This window comes from Galeopterus variegatus, unplaced genomic scaffold (assembly GCF_000696425.1).
Source record: "Galeopterus variegatus unplaced genomic scaffold, G_variegatus-3.0.2 Scaffold278, whole genome shotgun sequence".
NCBI lineage: Eukaryota > Metazoa > Chordata > Mammalia > Dermoptera > Cynocephalidae > Galeopterus > Galeopterus variegatus.
Window position 1 is genome coordinate 648,176 of NW_007726389.1, and position 16,140 is coordinate 664,315.

Sequence of the window (16,140 nt, forward strand, 5' to 3'; positions counted from 1 at the left end):
AAAAGAGCTTTAGAGAACTTTTTGGGTGAACATGTATTAGTACTACATCTTGATGACGGTGGTGTAGTGGGTGTTCACATTTGTCAAAACCCTTCAAACTGTAAACTTACAAAGCTTGCATTTTATTATATCTAATTTATACTCATTTAAGAAAGTTGATAGAGGTGGACAGAGGACATTATAATTCATTTCACATCAATTAAATTTAGAGTCAATATTAAGGCCTATCACAATTCCATGTTAGCAGACCTTTTAAATATCCTGAAAAAACTTTTACATATTGCCTGTAATTAACATTATTTTCAACAGAATTTCCATGATTTAAAAAAATCTAAAATTAGAAAAAATTCCCACATTTAGTTTTTAATATATCACATGCTTACTTTCAAATATACTCTGCACTAATTTTTGTTGAGGTTTGAGGGAGTCATAAAATAATATCCCTTGTTCCCTCCTAACTTCCGAACCACTTGAGAGACACAGTCAGACAAATGAGGATTCAATATAACAGATTTATTGCTGAAAAAGTTTAGGTTAGAGGATGGAATTTAGGTTTGTGCCAACAATGTCCTTTTCATGAACCCAGAATTAGACAGAACTGCTCGGTGAGGCATGGACAGTTCTTCACAAGCACAGGGCTCCCCTTGAAGAGGCAGAAAGCCTTCACGCAAGGCTCACAATGTAGCTGGGAAGAGAGCACACACAGGCTCTCTGCAGGCATGACAAATCCAACAGGGGAGAAGGAGCTAGCATGTTCAATTCTGTATCTTCAACTCCCTCCTTTCCTGTGGAGATGGAGAGAGAGATCAGCATTCCTTGCTTGGTTGATGTTCTGAGAAAAACTATGAGAGGAAGCCATCCCCACCTCATTGCCTTCCCTAATGTACAGATCAGCACGTCTCAACCTTTCTGCCACTTGGCCACATTGTGGTGCTAGGACTCTGTTGGAATCCTGCCAACGTCACCAATTGTCGAGCTTTTTTACTTGCCTGTAACCCTCACCAACTGGGCCAATTGTCGAGCTAGGGCTGGGTCTGGAGCTCACAGACCCCTCAAGCCCATTCACAGACTGGGTCACAAACACTTCACACTCCAGGCTGGGTCCCCAGACCCCTCACATGCCAGACTGGGTCACCAAACCCTTTACACGCAGGTCTAAGAGCTAGGTAACCAGCAAACAGGTCCTTGGAAGCCGCAGGTTGGAAAGCATGGCCGCTTGCGGCGGCTGCGGAAGCAGTAGGACACCAGCCAAGGAGGTGGCGCCCCCAGGCCACTAACTCCACCCACACACAACCTATTCACAGCAAATGCTTGGCAAGATTCTGAACATCTTAAGGGCCCTGACCATTTTCCTATATTTTCCCAACAATTCACCCTTTCAGGGTCCCTCACCGCACAATCTATGCATTCAGAATCTTCCATGACGTTACCTTAGCGAGGATAAATGACCCTTACATTCACATATTACACATTCCATCCCAGCTCCAAAAGTCTTTAGCTTGTTCTAGCACCAACTTATAAGTCCAAAGTCCAAAGTCTCATCTGAGACCAAAAGCAAAACTCCTTCCAGCTGTGAACCTGTAAAGAGTCAAAAACAAGTTTATCTACTTCCAAGATACAGTGGGACAGATATTGGGTACACATTCCCATTCTAGAAGGGAGGAATAGAGAGGAAAAACAGTCCCCAAACAAATCTGAAACCCAAACAGGGCAAATGTTAAGCACACTGGGGCACCTAGACCCCTAAAGCGTTGGGCAACCTCGCTCCTACAACTCTGCCAAGTGCAGCCCATTGATATGCCTGGTGCCTGTGGCTTTTCCAGGCTGGCGCTGCACACTGCCAGCAGTCCCATGGTTCGGGGCTTCTGGTGGCAGTTCCGCCATCCTGGCTCCACTAGACATTTCCTCAGTGGGGGTTCTCTGGGGGGGCTCTGACCCCACTTTTCTGCTCCATATTGCTCCGTAGATGACCTCCACAGCAGCAACACCCCTGCAGCAGGTTTCTGCCTGAGCGCCCCCCTCCCCCTTTCAAACATCTTGCAAAATCTGGGTGGAGGCTGCTACGCCTCCACTGCTCTCACATACTGCTGGCCTGCAAATTTAACACAACGTGAATGCCACCAAGGTTTTTGGCTTTTGATCTTTGGAGGTGCTGAGGCAGAACTGCTCCAGCCAAAGTGGCTGGGATGCAGGGAGCAGTTTGCTGAGGGCAGCAGTGCCCCAGGTCTGTCCTCTGGGATGACTCAGTCCTCCTAGGATGGGAGCTGAGGGGCACTCTCCCAAACTTCTCAAATGCCCTCAGGGCCTGTGAAGGGTGGGACACCCATCCAGACTGCTCAAATGCCTTTAGGGCATTTTCCCCATTGTCCTGGTTATTAGCATCTGGCTGCCTCACTGTCAAGATAATGTCTTTAGCAAACAGTTTATCTGCTTCACCCTTGAGTTTTCCTATGGCTCTCCGTTTCCCTATCACATGGCCAGGCTGCAATCTTTACACTCTGCTTTCCTTTTAAATTCTGGCTTTTGAATTACTTCAGTCAGCTTGGCTTACACTAGCTATTCACTCAGTCTCAGGCAGTTCAGCAGCACTCACCCACACAGTTAAACAGCTGCATTCACCCGGTCCATCAAGGAATGGCTGCCCTGACTGTGCATATCTGCGGCTCTCCTGTAACTGCTGCCACCGAGACAGGCATGTAGTAACAGAGACTAACTTTTCCACCTTTTCACCAGGTGAAAACATACTTGAAATTCTGCAGGGGCACCCATCCTCGGGTCATCTGCCCATCTGCATGTGGCACTCTTTTCTCGGGTTTTACGCCACCCGGCTGGCCATCAGGTTTAAGTGGCACCCTTCAAGCCATTTGCCTTCAGACAAATGCAACATGTGTTTACTACATAGTCTCGAAAGCACATTACACCATCCACCCCTAGATCTCATAGTTGCAGCTGCTAGGGGCTCTCCCTTTTTCTGCTGCTTTACTGTCTCAATTTCTCGTGCACAACAGGTCATGCCTGGAGACGCAGGTTTCCCCCAGCTCACCACTGGGTTGGTTGTCTTCCCAGGTGTGAGAAGCAAGGATGGCCAGTCACTGCATGTTATCCCTCCAGGATAATCATCCTTGCTTCCAATGACTCTGCTTTCTGCTGCAAATTTCGATCAGTTTGCAGCATAGCGAGCAGCAGCCAGGCTCTGGTCAGCAGAAAAGTGGCCACCGGGCACCACATGCTCAAGGATAGCCACATTTCCTCCCCCTCCCAAAGGGTTTTCTGCCATAGTATCTGGTCTATGCTGCCTTGCAGTACGGTGTGAAGCAACCAGATCCCAGTCAACAGAAAAGTGGCCATAGGGGCACAGCATATTCACAAGTAGCCACATCTCCTCCTTCTTCCAAGGGCTTTTTGGCTCCTGTAACTGCTCAGAATCCTGCCGCAGACTATGCCAATTGTGGTGCTCTGCTAATGTCGGAATCCTGTCACCTGGGCCAATTGTGGAGCTCTTTTAATCCTGTTCATGATGCCAATTGTAAAGTTACTCAACCACACCAGTTCTCGGGCTCTTTTACTTGCCTGTAACCCTTACCAACTGGGCCAATTGTCGAGCTAGGGCTCGGTCTGGAGCTCACAGACCCTTCAAGCCCGTTCACAGACTAGGTCACAAACCCTAAAAACGCCAGGCTGGGTCCCCAGACCCCTCACATGCCAGGCTGGGTCACCAGACCCTTTACACGCAGGTCTATGAGCTAGGTAACCAGCAAACAGGTCCTTGGAAGCCACAGGTTGGAAAGCGTGGCTGCTTGTGGGGGAGGCAGAACACCAGCCAAGGTTGTGGTGCAACGCAGGCCACTAACTCCACCTACACACAACCTATTCACAGCAAATGCTCGGCAAGATTCTGAATATCTGAGGGGCCCTGACCATTTTCCTATATTTTCCCAACACACATACAGCAGGTGAAGTTCACATACATTAAGGCAGGATTCATCATACTCTAGCTAAAGAGCCACCCTTTCTTTTCCATTCAAAGTGGCCATATTTAGTTGCAAGTGACTAAGGTACATGACTTTATGGATAACTTGCTTTACTTCATTTTAATTTACTTTAGTAAGGGGGCAAATAATTTACAAATTTCCATATTTTAATATTGGTTAAGAAAACACAACATTTTACTTTCTCAATCCCAAAATGCCACCAATTACGAAGGACATTGTCAGTTCAATAATACCCTCTCAGAAAAAGCATATTTAATATACCAATTGATTTGAAGGTAATTATTATGGAACTATGATTCTTGTGTCAACTCACCACTCATTTAGATACACGTATCATGAAATCACAGCTCAGAATGGCTGGTCCAGAGTCAATTTAGAAGGGCTTCTGACTCAAGGAAATTAAAAGAAATGATTGGTAATTTTCTTACTGCTAGTAAAGGCAACGAAACAACCTTTGAATCATTATGTAATTGTCTTGGATTGACTGACCCCCAAAATTTAATCCCCACTGTAACTGCTGAGGGTGGGAAATCCTATTATATTAATTGAAAGGTGGGGCCTTGAAGAGGTGATTAGGTTGATGGTTTAACGGTGGTCATGGGCGTGGTTCTGAGGGCTTTAAAAGGAGGGCACATGAGGAGTTCTCTCTCTCTGCTCTGCCATTTTCTGCCATGTGAGACTCCTGCATTGCTGTAAAGCCACCACCAAAGAAGACCCTCACCAGATGCCATTTTCTGCCATGTGAGACTCCTGCATTGCTGTAAAGCCACCACCAAAGAAGACCCTCACCAGATGTGTTTCTGGGATTTGGGACTACCCAGCCTCCAAAACCGTAAGCAGTAAATTTTGTTTTCTTATATATTACCCGGTTCCAAGTATTTTGTTATAAGCAACAGAAACTGACTAACACAGTAAAGCATAATTTTCAAACTAAAAAAGATATACTGTTCAGTTATCATCATGGAAACTCTAGCTTTCTGAAAGTTTTTTTTTTTATTTCAAGTCTTCATTATAGTTTTGCCATCAAACATCATTTTAAAAGATTTTCATACTTAAATCACGACCACAAATTATGTACACAGGCCAAGTTGCAGTAGATATTGATTCTGTGATCCATAACTTGCATGACTTCTCAATGTTTATGTAGCATTTGTTAGCAAATTTAAGATAAACTAAGAGGAGAACCTATTTTCTAGAGAATAATATATGATTCTCAGGTCATCAGGCATGGTCTAAATGTGTACTGTTCTGATTAATGAGTGTCTATGTCATACAATTTTCAAACAAGAATAATTTAATTATATTAAGCATAATTTGAACAATAAACAGTGTTATTTCAGAAAGTATATTAAACATCTATAATTATGTCATTATCATGAACATCAATTATTTTTCTTCAGATTCATAAAGGTTTGTTGTTACAATTAACAAACTTGGGAAATATTTGTATATCAGTGTTCACATCCTTGTAAAGTAATGGATGCATTTTTTTCTTTATACATAGAATAGTGTTAGCTAAAATAAGCATCTTTTGGGGCTTGAAGAAATGAAGTGCCTCCCTTCTCCATAACTCACTACTTTTTCTCCTTCATCTTATGTCTAAACTATTTTATGTCTTATATCTGAGTAAGGAAGAGCCTAACCTGGCCTACCAACATCAACACAGAGAAAACATTAGGTTTTTTAACAGTCTAGTGGCTACATGCACTCTGTCCTGGGGAGGAGGCATAGATGTCATGCCAAGAATAATCCCCAACTGATATCCATCCATCCATCCTATAATATTGGAAGCAGTTACTTCTCACTTTCAGATAAGGAAAGTATTACAAAGAAGTTCTAAGTCAGAAGAAATGGAGGTTAAATATTTCCAAACTAATTCAAATTCTTCACAGATATAGCCAGCATTTACTGAACACTGCATGTGTGAGGCACCATGCAAGGTGCTTTATATATATTATTTTCACATAAGAAAAAAAATTAAGTAATTCAATCTTATTTTTCAAATGCTAACAATACAAAATAGGAAAATCTTCAAAATGGAAGAAAAAACTATTCGCAAATTACACAATAAACAAACACCCATTACTCAAAACACTGTACCAAATGTTGAGTACTCACTTCTCTAGATACCTATCTACCATTTAAGAATATACCTCATTAAAAAAAATAATAATAATTTACATGTTTGTTTTTTTTTAGATAACTTTAAAACTGACCTAATCAGAGCTAAATTTCTGATGATATAACTTAGGGGGAAAATACAATACTTTTCAAGGCAAGTGCTGATTTCTCCAACTCTGGAAAAAAAAGACATATGCATTCCACTAAAACAAATTTTTAAAAATCATCCTCATAAAAATGTACACAATTACCTACATGCTCCAGCAGTGTTAGGATCCCTTAACCTAAAGTAGCCTACCTTCATTGTAACAAAAAAATTAATTTTACACCAAAAATATCTTCCTGAGTATCAGAAGTAACAGTACCCAACAGTTCTATATAATTGTACTACAATATATAGTATAAAAATAATAATTCGCATTTGCAATGATAGTATTAATTTGTGAATGTAATTATGGCCTTTCAATAAAATATTTCTTTAATATATTCTCCTCATACTCGTGGTATTGTACTATAAATCACTTTCTAGTTTTTGTTTTTGTTTTTTTATGCTTAAGTTACTTACTCGTTGGCACTCTGATAATAACATCCCTAATAGAAAGATATAATTTAGCTAGTTAAAATTGTAATTATTTTTCATTTTGCTGAGAAGTTCCAAAAAAGTTATATGAGAAAGTAATTCCAAATCATCAGCTGGAAAGTTACAAGCAAAGAATTAAGTTGTTTTTAGGATTTTTAAAGCTTTTAAAAATAAAGAAAACATTGATTTTGAGTGGGATAATGAAGCAGTACAATTTGTCATGATGAAATTGTAAAAGTCATTCATTTTAAAAAAGCACATTTTAAAAATGACTCACTTGTGGTAAGGACTACTCTCAGTACTGTAACAATTAAAAAATAAAACCATCACTCTAACTTGTATCAGTACTTCACACATCTAACAAATACTGAAGGAGACAAGTACAATTGCTATAACAAACAGAAGCACAAATCAGAATTAAGAGAAACTTCAGAAAATGTTCAGAATGTACACATTTGCATACATTTTCAGCCAAACTTTCAAAGGTTCCACACATAACCAACTGACAAGTTTGAATCTAAATGAATGTGAAAAATACTCAAGCTTTGTGACAGACTTACTCTTATGAAGCAAAAAATAAATGTAAGAGTGAATAGTAACAGCAGTATATTTCTAGGAGGAAAAGAAATCACACACATCCTTTATCATAAAACAGAAGTCAACTAATCAATACTTTAATGCCACTGGCCATTCCTGTATTTACTACTCAAGAATACATTTTTCAAGTTGTGTCTTCAAAATGTATTCATTTATATATTCAGATTAAGTTTATTAATCAAAAAAAGCCATTTTATTCAGAATACTAATCTTAAGTAGTATAAATCATAACTTATCAAAGTATAATCCAAACACTATACAATAATTCTATTTAGCTTTCATATGCCTCCCCTGAAAAACTTATTTTATAAACAGTTTTGCCCTCTATCTCCAGAGTAAATGCCCCTATGTCTAAACTTTAATGGCAATCAAAAGGATAGATTCAAATAATTCCTCTATGAATACTGCTTCATCGGGCTTTGATAAAAACAGAGCCATCTGGTGGTGTAGCACCATCTTCCTTCTCTGTTACAGTCTCTACAGTTCCAGAAGCCGACACAATAACCATTGTTTTATTTGCTGACACTGTCTTCTGTTTTTCAGCAATAGCCGCACAAACAGCAACAATCTCATCACTTTCAAAGTCATAGTCAGGAATTGACTTTGGTGAAAAATGTGTTACTTCAGCTGGTGTTTCATTTTTTTTAATCCTCTGTGCTACCTTTTGCTGCTCCTGGAGCGTTCTTGCCCAAGAAAGGTCTTCTTTCCATATTTCAGGGTTCATTGGATAGATGTGAAGGGCTACCTGAAAACTTCGAATTGCCTAAGGAAAAAAAAGGTCAGAGTTTTTCATTCGTTTTGTTTTTTAAAATTTGTGTTGAATACAATATGTGTGTGTGTGTGTGTGTGTATATGTATTCTAATGTATTATTTTAATGTATTAGAACACAAAGGATAAAAGGTAGGGTTTTGTCCTAACCACTGGATAATGATTATGGTGAAAAAAAAAATTACAGAAGTGTGAAAGAAAGTGACTGACAAAATGCTGATGGACTAAAAGCCACTAAAACAGAAGTACTGATATAAGGGTTTAAGACAAAGCAAATATATTGTTCAGCTTCTACAGACCAGCAAAGATAGAAACCTGGGGATTTCCTGGGCTAACCCACAATCAGGAAGGTACAAGAGTTCAGATCTTAACAATGCTAATATTTACTGAGTGTTTACTACATTCCAGGCACTATTCTAAAGACTTACATATATCAACTCATCTGTCTTCCTAATAATCCTATGAAGTAGTTATGGCTATTGTTTTCGGTCCTATTTTACAGAAGCACAGAGAGATTAGTCACCAAAGGTATCAGCTAGAAAGTAGCAAAGCTGGGATGTAAGCTCAGGCAGTCTGGCTCCAGAATCCACGCTCTTATTCACTGCTTAGTTACACGAACTCCACTTCAGTCTGGACCAAGGTCAACCTAAGCACTATTGACATTTTGGGCTAGATAATTCTTTATTTTGAGGGGGCTGTCCTGTGTATTGTAAGATATTCAGCAACATCCCTAACCTATAGCCACTAGATTCAATACAGCTCCTTCCCCCAGATGTGACAAACAAAAATGTCTCCAAACAATGAAAAATGTCCCCTGGGGGACAGAACTGCCTCCAGTTGAGAACGGCTCATCTAAATCTACTGGGAATTTTTCTGAGTATACTTACTCTCCAGATGGAAGATATTTACTTGGGAAGAGAGAAGGGAAAAAAAAGAAAAAGAAAAAAAAAATTCCTTGGGGGACTTTGGTCATCACATACTCCCCCAGCTGGAAGGTCTTTCTCTGGCCTCAATTCCCATCTCAAGGCCCCATCTTCCACCTCCACACCCAGCACATCAACCTCTACCAGCAGGCCTCCCCACCAGATGCCCTGCACTGGATGACAAAGCCCTGGGAGGGAGCAGACAGGGTCACCTTCTTGAGAAAGGCCTTCTTTATGGGCAAAGGAACCTGGGTCCCTAGGGGACAAGGAGTCTGGGTTGCTCCCACTCTGCTGAGGGAGTTCCCCTTGCCCCCACCCCCCAGGGCTTGTAAATAGATTATAAAAATATAAGGAAGAGAGGGGTGAGTGAGAAGAGGCCTTACTTCCTATCCTCCCCCTTCCCCTGGTCCTCTATCACTGGGGCCCTTTGTTAAAAAAGAATAATGGAAGAATTTAAAAAAAAAAAAGAGAGAGAGAAAAAGAAATTCCCAGCTTCTCCCCAAGGAGAGGAAAAGTTGGTCCACAGTGTCCAATGCCCGAACTTTTATGGGAGCTACCAGAAGGACTGGCTTCTGTCCTGCCTGTCCAAAGTGATGATGGTACTTGGCAAAATCTAGGTGCTAAGGCTAGTTAGAACAGACTGATGTTTGGGCTGGAAGTTGCTATAACCCCTCCCTTCCAGCTAAGCACAGAGTAAGTGGGAAAAATCAATTCTGAGAAAGAACAACAAAGCTAGAGGCATCACACTACCTGACTTCAAAATATATTGATTTCAAAGTTACAGTAAACAAAACAGTAAGGTACTGGCACAAAAAAGACATGTAGATAAATGGAACAAAATAAGATAGCCTAGAAATAAATCCACACATACACTGTCAACTGATGTTTGACAAGGCTGTCAAGAAAACACAATGGGGAAAGCATAATCTCCTCAACACATGGTGTTGGGAAAACCAGATATCTATGTGCAAAAGAAATAAATTGGATCCTCATCTTACCATACACAAAAGTCAACTCAAAATGGATTAAAGATTTAACATTGTCATTAAACATAATGACAAAGAGAAAACTTAGCGCTACTGTATTAGATTTGCAAACACTTTTTAGGAAGGTAAATTTTGCTAGCTGTCGAGTATATATATATATATATATATATATATACAGCTGTGCCAAAACAAAAACAGGATAATTCTCACACCTAATTCTTACCTATTTAGCCTTTACTACCAACAAGGGGATAGACCAGATAAGTCGAGAAATGCATTAAGTACCAATTTATAATAAAATTTACATAATGAATATTTCATTTTCATAAGTTTCTACTCTTCCTCATTTTCCTCTCACTAAGCCTAGCAACTTTTCAGTCTAAATATTTATCACCATTAGTCTACCATATTCTACTTTCTTCCTTCCCAAAGAGGATTTGTCTCCACAGCAATGCTAATACTTAATAATGTGGTAAATTTAATGATCCAAAGAACTGAGCTAAAAGTCGCTTATTGTCTATTTAAATTGGGTTTAGCAAATGCCAATGTTACACATTAATTTTTTTTTTAATTTACATCATGCCCAATAACTGAAAAATATTCTGATTCTGATAAAATTGGTATTTATAATCAAAAAAGATGTTTGGTAATAACTCTGCTCTCTGTTTATGAATTAATACCTTTAAGAAGTAATTTCCTATTTATTTTTTGGATAGATTTAATAAATGGCTATTCACTTTTTGTTTGGTTGATCAAAAACATGTCAAAACAAACTTAAAATTTCAACATTATAATAATATGACTTCCTTACGAGGATTATCTCTCCTAATCCAAGTTGAGCACGTCCCAAAGTTTGCCAAGACTCCCATGAATGTGGATTTCGCTGGACAGCCATTTCTGCAGCATGTACTGCTGGGAACATTTCATGAAGAGACATTAAGACCTACAAGCCAAAAAGAAGAAAAAAAAAAACCTGTCAGTAATATTCATAAATTAGCAAACTACTGATGGATAAACCATACATAAACAACCTTTTCATTTTTTAAAATATAGTTTTAGTCCAGTAAACATAGCATTTCAGTGGTTTGTACCCCCTTCTCTGCCATTCAGGGTCAGGAATTTTATTCCTCTTTTCACAAATATAAGTATGAAAATATAAACTATTCCCTTTCCAGTTACTGAAAACTATATCCATCTGGTCAAAACTAAGTAGTCATATTCCAGCCATGGTGTCTCAGAGCTGTTTGAACCCCCAATTCCACTTATATTTATTCTATTTACAATGTGGCTTTTAGGGAACCCTAGGTCTTGCTGTAGGACCACATAAATTAATTTGTTCAACCAGCCATCCTGTCCCTAGTAAACATCTTCCTGCTATAAAAATCATTTAAACATTCCATATACCTCCTCACATCTGGGCCTTTCAACTTCAAACTGTACAATCCTGAAAAATCACAGAATTCTAGAACCCTCCACTTCAGTCTATGGGAAGGGCTGGATTTTATCTATAATCTTTGGGACCATTAACATTTTAGAAGATTTGTGACACAAATTTCACGATTAGGTTCTAAATTAAACAATTCTTCATATAAGTTCTCTACAAATCCTGCCATTAATAATACTTACTTAATACTGAAAATTAAAGACATCCAAATGAAGGTCCTTATAACACTTGATTCAGTGGACATAATTTATGAGTTTTACTTGGATAAACTAAAATCAAAGCTGGTAAGGGGTATGTCCCATGTATCTTGAGATCATCATCTGAAAAATACTTAGGTGTGCAGATCAAGACTGAATTGCAACAACAATTCCCTGCCGAAAATATGTTGAATGCTCTCTTTGAGACTTTTAAAGTCTCTTGGATAACCTAATTCAAGTGCTCTGAGGTTTTCTTTATGGACTTTCCCACAAAATATTAGAAATGTATATTTGAAGTACAAATGTTATTTTTAAACTATTAATAATTGTGACCTTTTGCTAAGGACTAGGCCATTTTTAGAGAAATCTCATCCAGAACCCAATTCATCCTCATTTTGAAGAAAACTGAGCAATTGCTAAGTCTACTACGCTTAATTTACAAAGAAAGCAAACACTTTTTATTTATGTAAGAGATCACCAGTGACTTTTAAAGATATCCATCTGCTCATATCTTGCCAGTTAGGTGGAAATAACAGTCAAATTCATAGTGAAGGCAAATGGATTTCTAATTTTATGTATAAGGCAGAGCCATAAGTAATAAGAGTAAAATATTTTTTTCCCCAATAAATTGTATTTGAAAAAGAAAATGGGAGGAAATGCTAGTTTGGTTCATCATTGGTCACCAAACATAGAGCAACTTCATAATAGAGTAAAATTCTTGATAATTATTACCTGTGATTTCATCTCATACAGGGTAGCATCATTTGGGGTTAAGTGCAGTGCTTCATCCCATTTCTGAATTGCCTCTCGATATCTGTAGTTGTGAAAGTTATGTTAATATCGTATTTTCAATACATCTTTCAAAGTACATGACCAAATTTAAAAATCAGGTACTAGGGAATAATTGTTTATCAAAAAATATCTCTACTCAGGAACTAATAATACTAATGCTACAAATGCAAGAATAATTAAAGAGATGAAGGGAAAGGCAGAAAGAGAAAAAAGCAAAATACAAGTAAAAGATATATTAGAAATCCATTTTATTTTACTTTCTAGGCTGAGAAATCACCACCAGAATTCTCTTTTTCATTAACCTTGATGTCTGCATATGCCCCCCTCATTTTAGATGTATTATAAAGGACTTTTCTGAGAAATGGACGATGCAGTTGCAACCCTGGGCTCTGCTGCAGCAATCTAGCTGATATAGATGACAGTTCAAGAAGATGCCAGATAATTAGGTAAAGATTCTTCAGTTTTAAGTTTCTTTGCCTATAAGGGCAGGGACTATATCTGTTCTGTTCATCACTATTAATACATGGTAAGCTTATTAGAAAGGTGAAATGAACAAAAAACAATACAGAAGTGGTGATTTCCACTACCACCTTTTCATTGACGTTTTCCTAGTCAGGTCTCTCTTGAGCTCCAGGGCCATTCAGTCAATTAACATCTTCAACTACATGTCCCACAGACAGCTCAAACTCAGTATGCCCCAAACTGAGTTTAGCACACTCCACGCCAAATCTGTAGGTGCACAGCAGCACTTTTTTCTTTTTCAATAAAATTAAGGGCCAACCAAGTCTTGTGTTTTATCCAAAACAGTCATCTTCACAGTGTCCTTCACAAATGGTTAACCAGTGTATACTTGAATATTTCTAGGAGGAGAAAGTTCTAATTACTAAAAATTCTTCATTAGAATGAGCTGAAACTTTCTATCCACTACCTTTACCCCAATGATACGAGTTCTGCTTCTTAGAGGTAAACAGAAAATATATAATCTACCAGTTTTCATTCTTGGCTATGTGCAGAATGGTTTAGGGAGATTATGCAGGGGCAAAAATGCACACGTACACACATGCACACACGTGCCTATTAAACCCATTAAAACAGAAACTCTTGGGCAAGGGCCCAGACATATGCATTTTTAAAAGCTCCCCAAGTAATACTAATGAGAAACCAGGACTGTGAAACCACTGATATTATCTGTCGTAGTATCTTAAGTCAGACCTGTCATGTGCTGTCTTCTCTTGAAAGACTTGTTATTTGTTTTCCAGATAGTTCATTTCCTCTGTATGTGTTCTTGTGCATAATTTCATTCCTAATGTGTGAAAATCCAAACCAAATATAATAACCAAAATGTCATCTGCAGATTATTATTTAAGCAGGGAGCAGAAAACTAAAGAAATAAAGGCAGAACTTGGAAAACACAAAGTTGAAGTACATAAGAAAGCATATTCGCTCCCTCTTTTTCACCTGGCTATTGAGTTCCTTTACTAATAAATAATACAAATGGACAATAACACTTCTGAGGTCTCATACCATCTTGACAAATGGCGAATGGGCTATTGCCGCCTTAGAATAAGTTTGCCACTGTGCCAACTCCATGGCTAGCAGCAGAGGTGAGAGTGGGCACAGTGGAAGGGTGCTTTACAAAGCCTGCCTTAACTGCCATCCTAGGTTGTGGCAGTGAATATGGTTATTTTGTAGTTATTCTGTAGCTTATGCATAACTATCACCTGAACATCTACACCACAAAGGCTGGCAACCTTTGTTTCTAGGCAAATCATACCTGAATATGCAAAGACAGCTGTCAGAACTGTTATCTAGACCACTGTTAATATCTTTTTTTCTAACAGAGGCCTTTGCTGAGTCCTGAGGAGACATCTGTTTAACATTATGTTTAACTCTGGGTCAAAGACTGCTCAATCCCATGATTTGAACACAGTGTGACCATCTTACTCATTCTACTGCATTACTCACCTCATTATTATGATATGCTACCATGATGCTGTGTATTTTTCCCTGGCTCTGCCTGCATCAACGATGTTCTTATACGTCAAAAATCAAATCTCTAAGTGTTTCACTAACTGACATTATTTCACTATGAAGGATTATGCCAAACCCAACACCTGTCTAGAGCCAGGTTCCCCAAAGTGGGAAGAGTGGAGACACGTAGTTTCATCGGCTGCTGTCAGTTCTCTTTCTTCCATCTGAGTTAGAGACACCTTTGAAGTGCTATCTGCATTGCTCTGCTTTCCATGTACTTGAGCACATCTGTCAAGAGACAGGCTATGGCCATTATCTTGGCCTGCACATGCCCGAGTGGATGACACACAATTCTCCATACAAACTTTATGCTTAGGAGGCAGTAGACATGAGTTGGCTAAACCACTGTGATAGCTCCTAGTTATCCTCAGTGACAATCTGAGGCTCCCAGTCATCTTCAGATAATTCACATGTTAATGTTAGCTTAGAACACAGTTCCAAGTAAGCCACTTAAGGTATCTATTCAGGTGCTGTTAAAATTTCAGGTACCATAAAATTATTTATGAATTACAATTACTCTATTAAAATACCATAAACTATACAGAATTCAGTGACTAGTAACTTCTGAACAGTCAATATCTATCAGATCACACTGCTTGAATTCTTATGCTAACCCCTCTACCATTCTTAGAGTCCTTCCTTTCCCAGACCCCTCCCCACACCTGCCCCACCAAGAAAATGTAGCCTTCTTTAAGCAAAAGTTACTTTAAAAAAAGAGGGATAGTAGGGAAAAGATGCAAGGACCTCACCTGATACTCAAGTTAACAAAGGAGAAGATGAAAAGAAACCTATACAAAAGGAATGAGAAAGTCTGAATTCTACTGGTGGACTCTTGGGATAAGAAACCACAGCTTACACGTAGGAAAGAAAGAAAAAGAGGTAAAAGGCAGGATTTGCACAAATTCCAGTGGACTTCTTACTTCCTTCTTTGATCTGCATATTTGTTTCTATGAAGGCAGCCTAAGACTGCAAATCTATGTTGGCAACTAAATCACAGCTAATGTTGTATATATAATTATTTTTCTAACACAAAATGTCCGTAAATCAGCTCTCTCTTATATTCTGTGCCTGAGTAAATGACAGTTGTTTTGATATAAAAATTGCTTCCTGGATATACAAATTGAGAAGAATCAGAAAATAGACAAAGCACACACACAAATACAAATAAAAGACAATCATAATTTCACCACCAAAAGATGATAACCACAGTTAACCTAGTTAACATTTTATTGCATATTCTTCTAGTTTTTTTTACATATTGTACATCACATATACATGTGTGAAATATTTTTCCATGTCTTTAAATCATTAAATGTTTCTCTCTATAGCATAATGCTTAAAGGCTGAATACTGCTATTCTAATGCACAGTTATAACAAAACTTATTCGATCGATCCTCATTGTTATACATTAAAAATTGCCCTGTGTCCACTACAATTCCCTTTTGGAAAGAAGTGGACCATGAATAATAATTATTAAAGAAAAAATATTGTATTTTGGAGTCAAATATTATATTGGATGTAAAAGTGACTGGAAATGTGATCACCCTAAAAGGAACATTGTATAACTCAAGATATCATTCTCACTAATATCTTTCAGTTAAGAAGAAAGCTGATGAGAGAATAAATAAACATTATCTTTACTTGTCGATACTACTTCTCTTCAGATTTTCTATTAACATGACCTGCCAACTTTATAAGAATAATTAT

At 38.4% G+C, this 16,140-nt stretch overlaps 1 protein-coding gene across 2 annotated transcripts in view; it reads right to left on the reverse strand.

The window, feature by feature from the left end:
• Positions 1–4,966: 4,966 nt before the first annotated feature.
• TTC33 (tetratricopeptide repeat domain 33) overlaps positions 4,967–16,140 on the reverse strand; it is a 42,051-nt gene continuing 30,877 nt past the window's right edge. For both annotated transcript variants that reach the window (XM_008566929.1, XM_008566930.1), the window contains exons 3-5: positions 12,342–12,423; positions 10,780–10,911; positions 4,967–8,053 (exon numbers count right to left, since the gene is read on the reverse strand). In XM_008566929.1, coding sequence (XP_008565151.1) covers positions 7,700–8,053; positions 10,780–10,911; positions 12,342–12,423 — 568 coding nt within the window. In that variant the 3' untranslated portion in view covers positions 4,967–7,699. The remainder of the gene's footprint in view (positions 8,054–10,779; positions 10,912–12,341; positions 12,424–16,140) is intronic.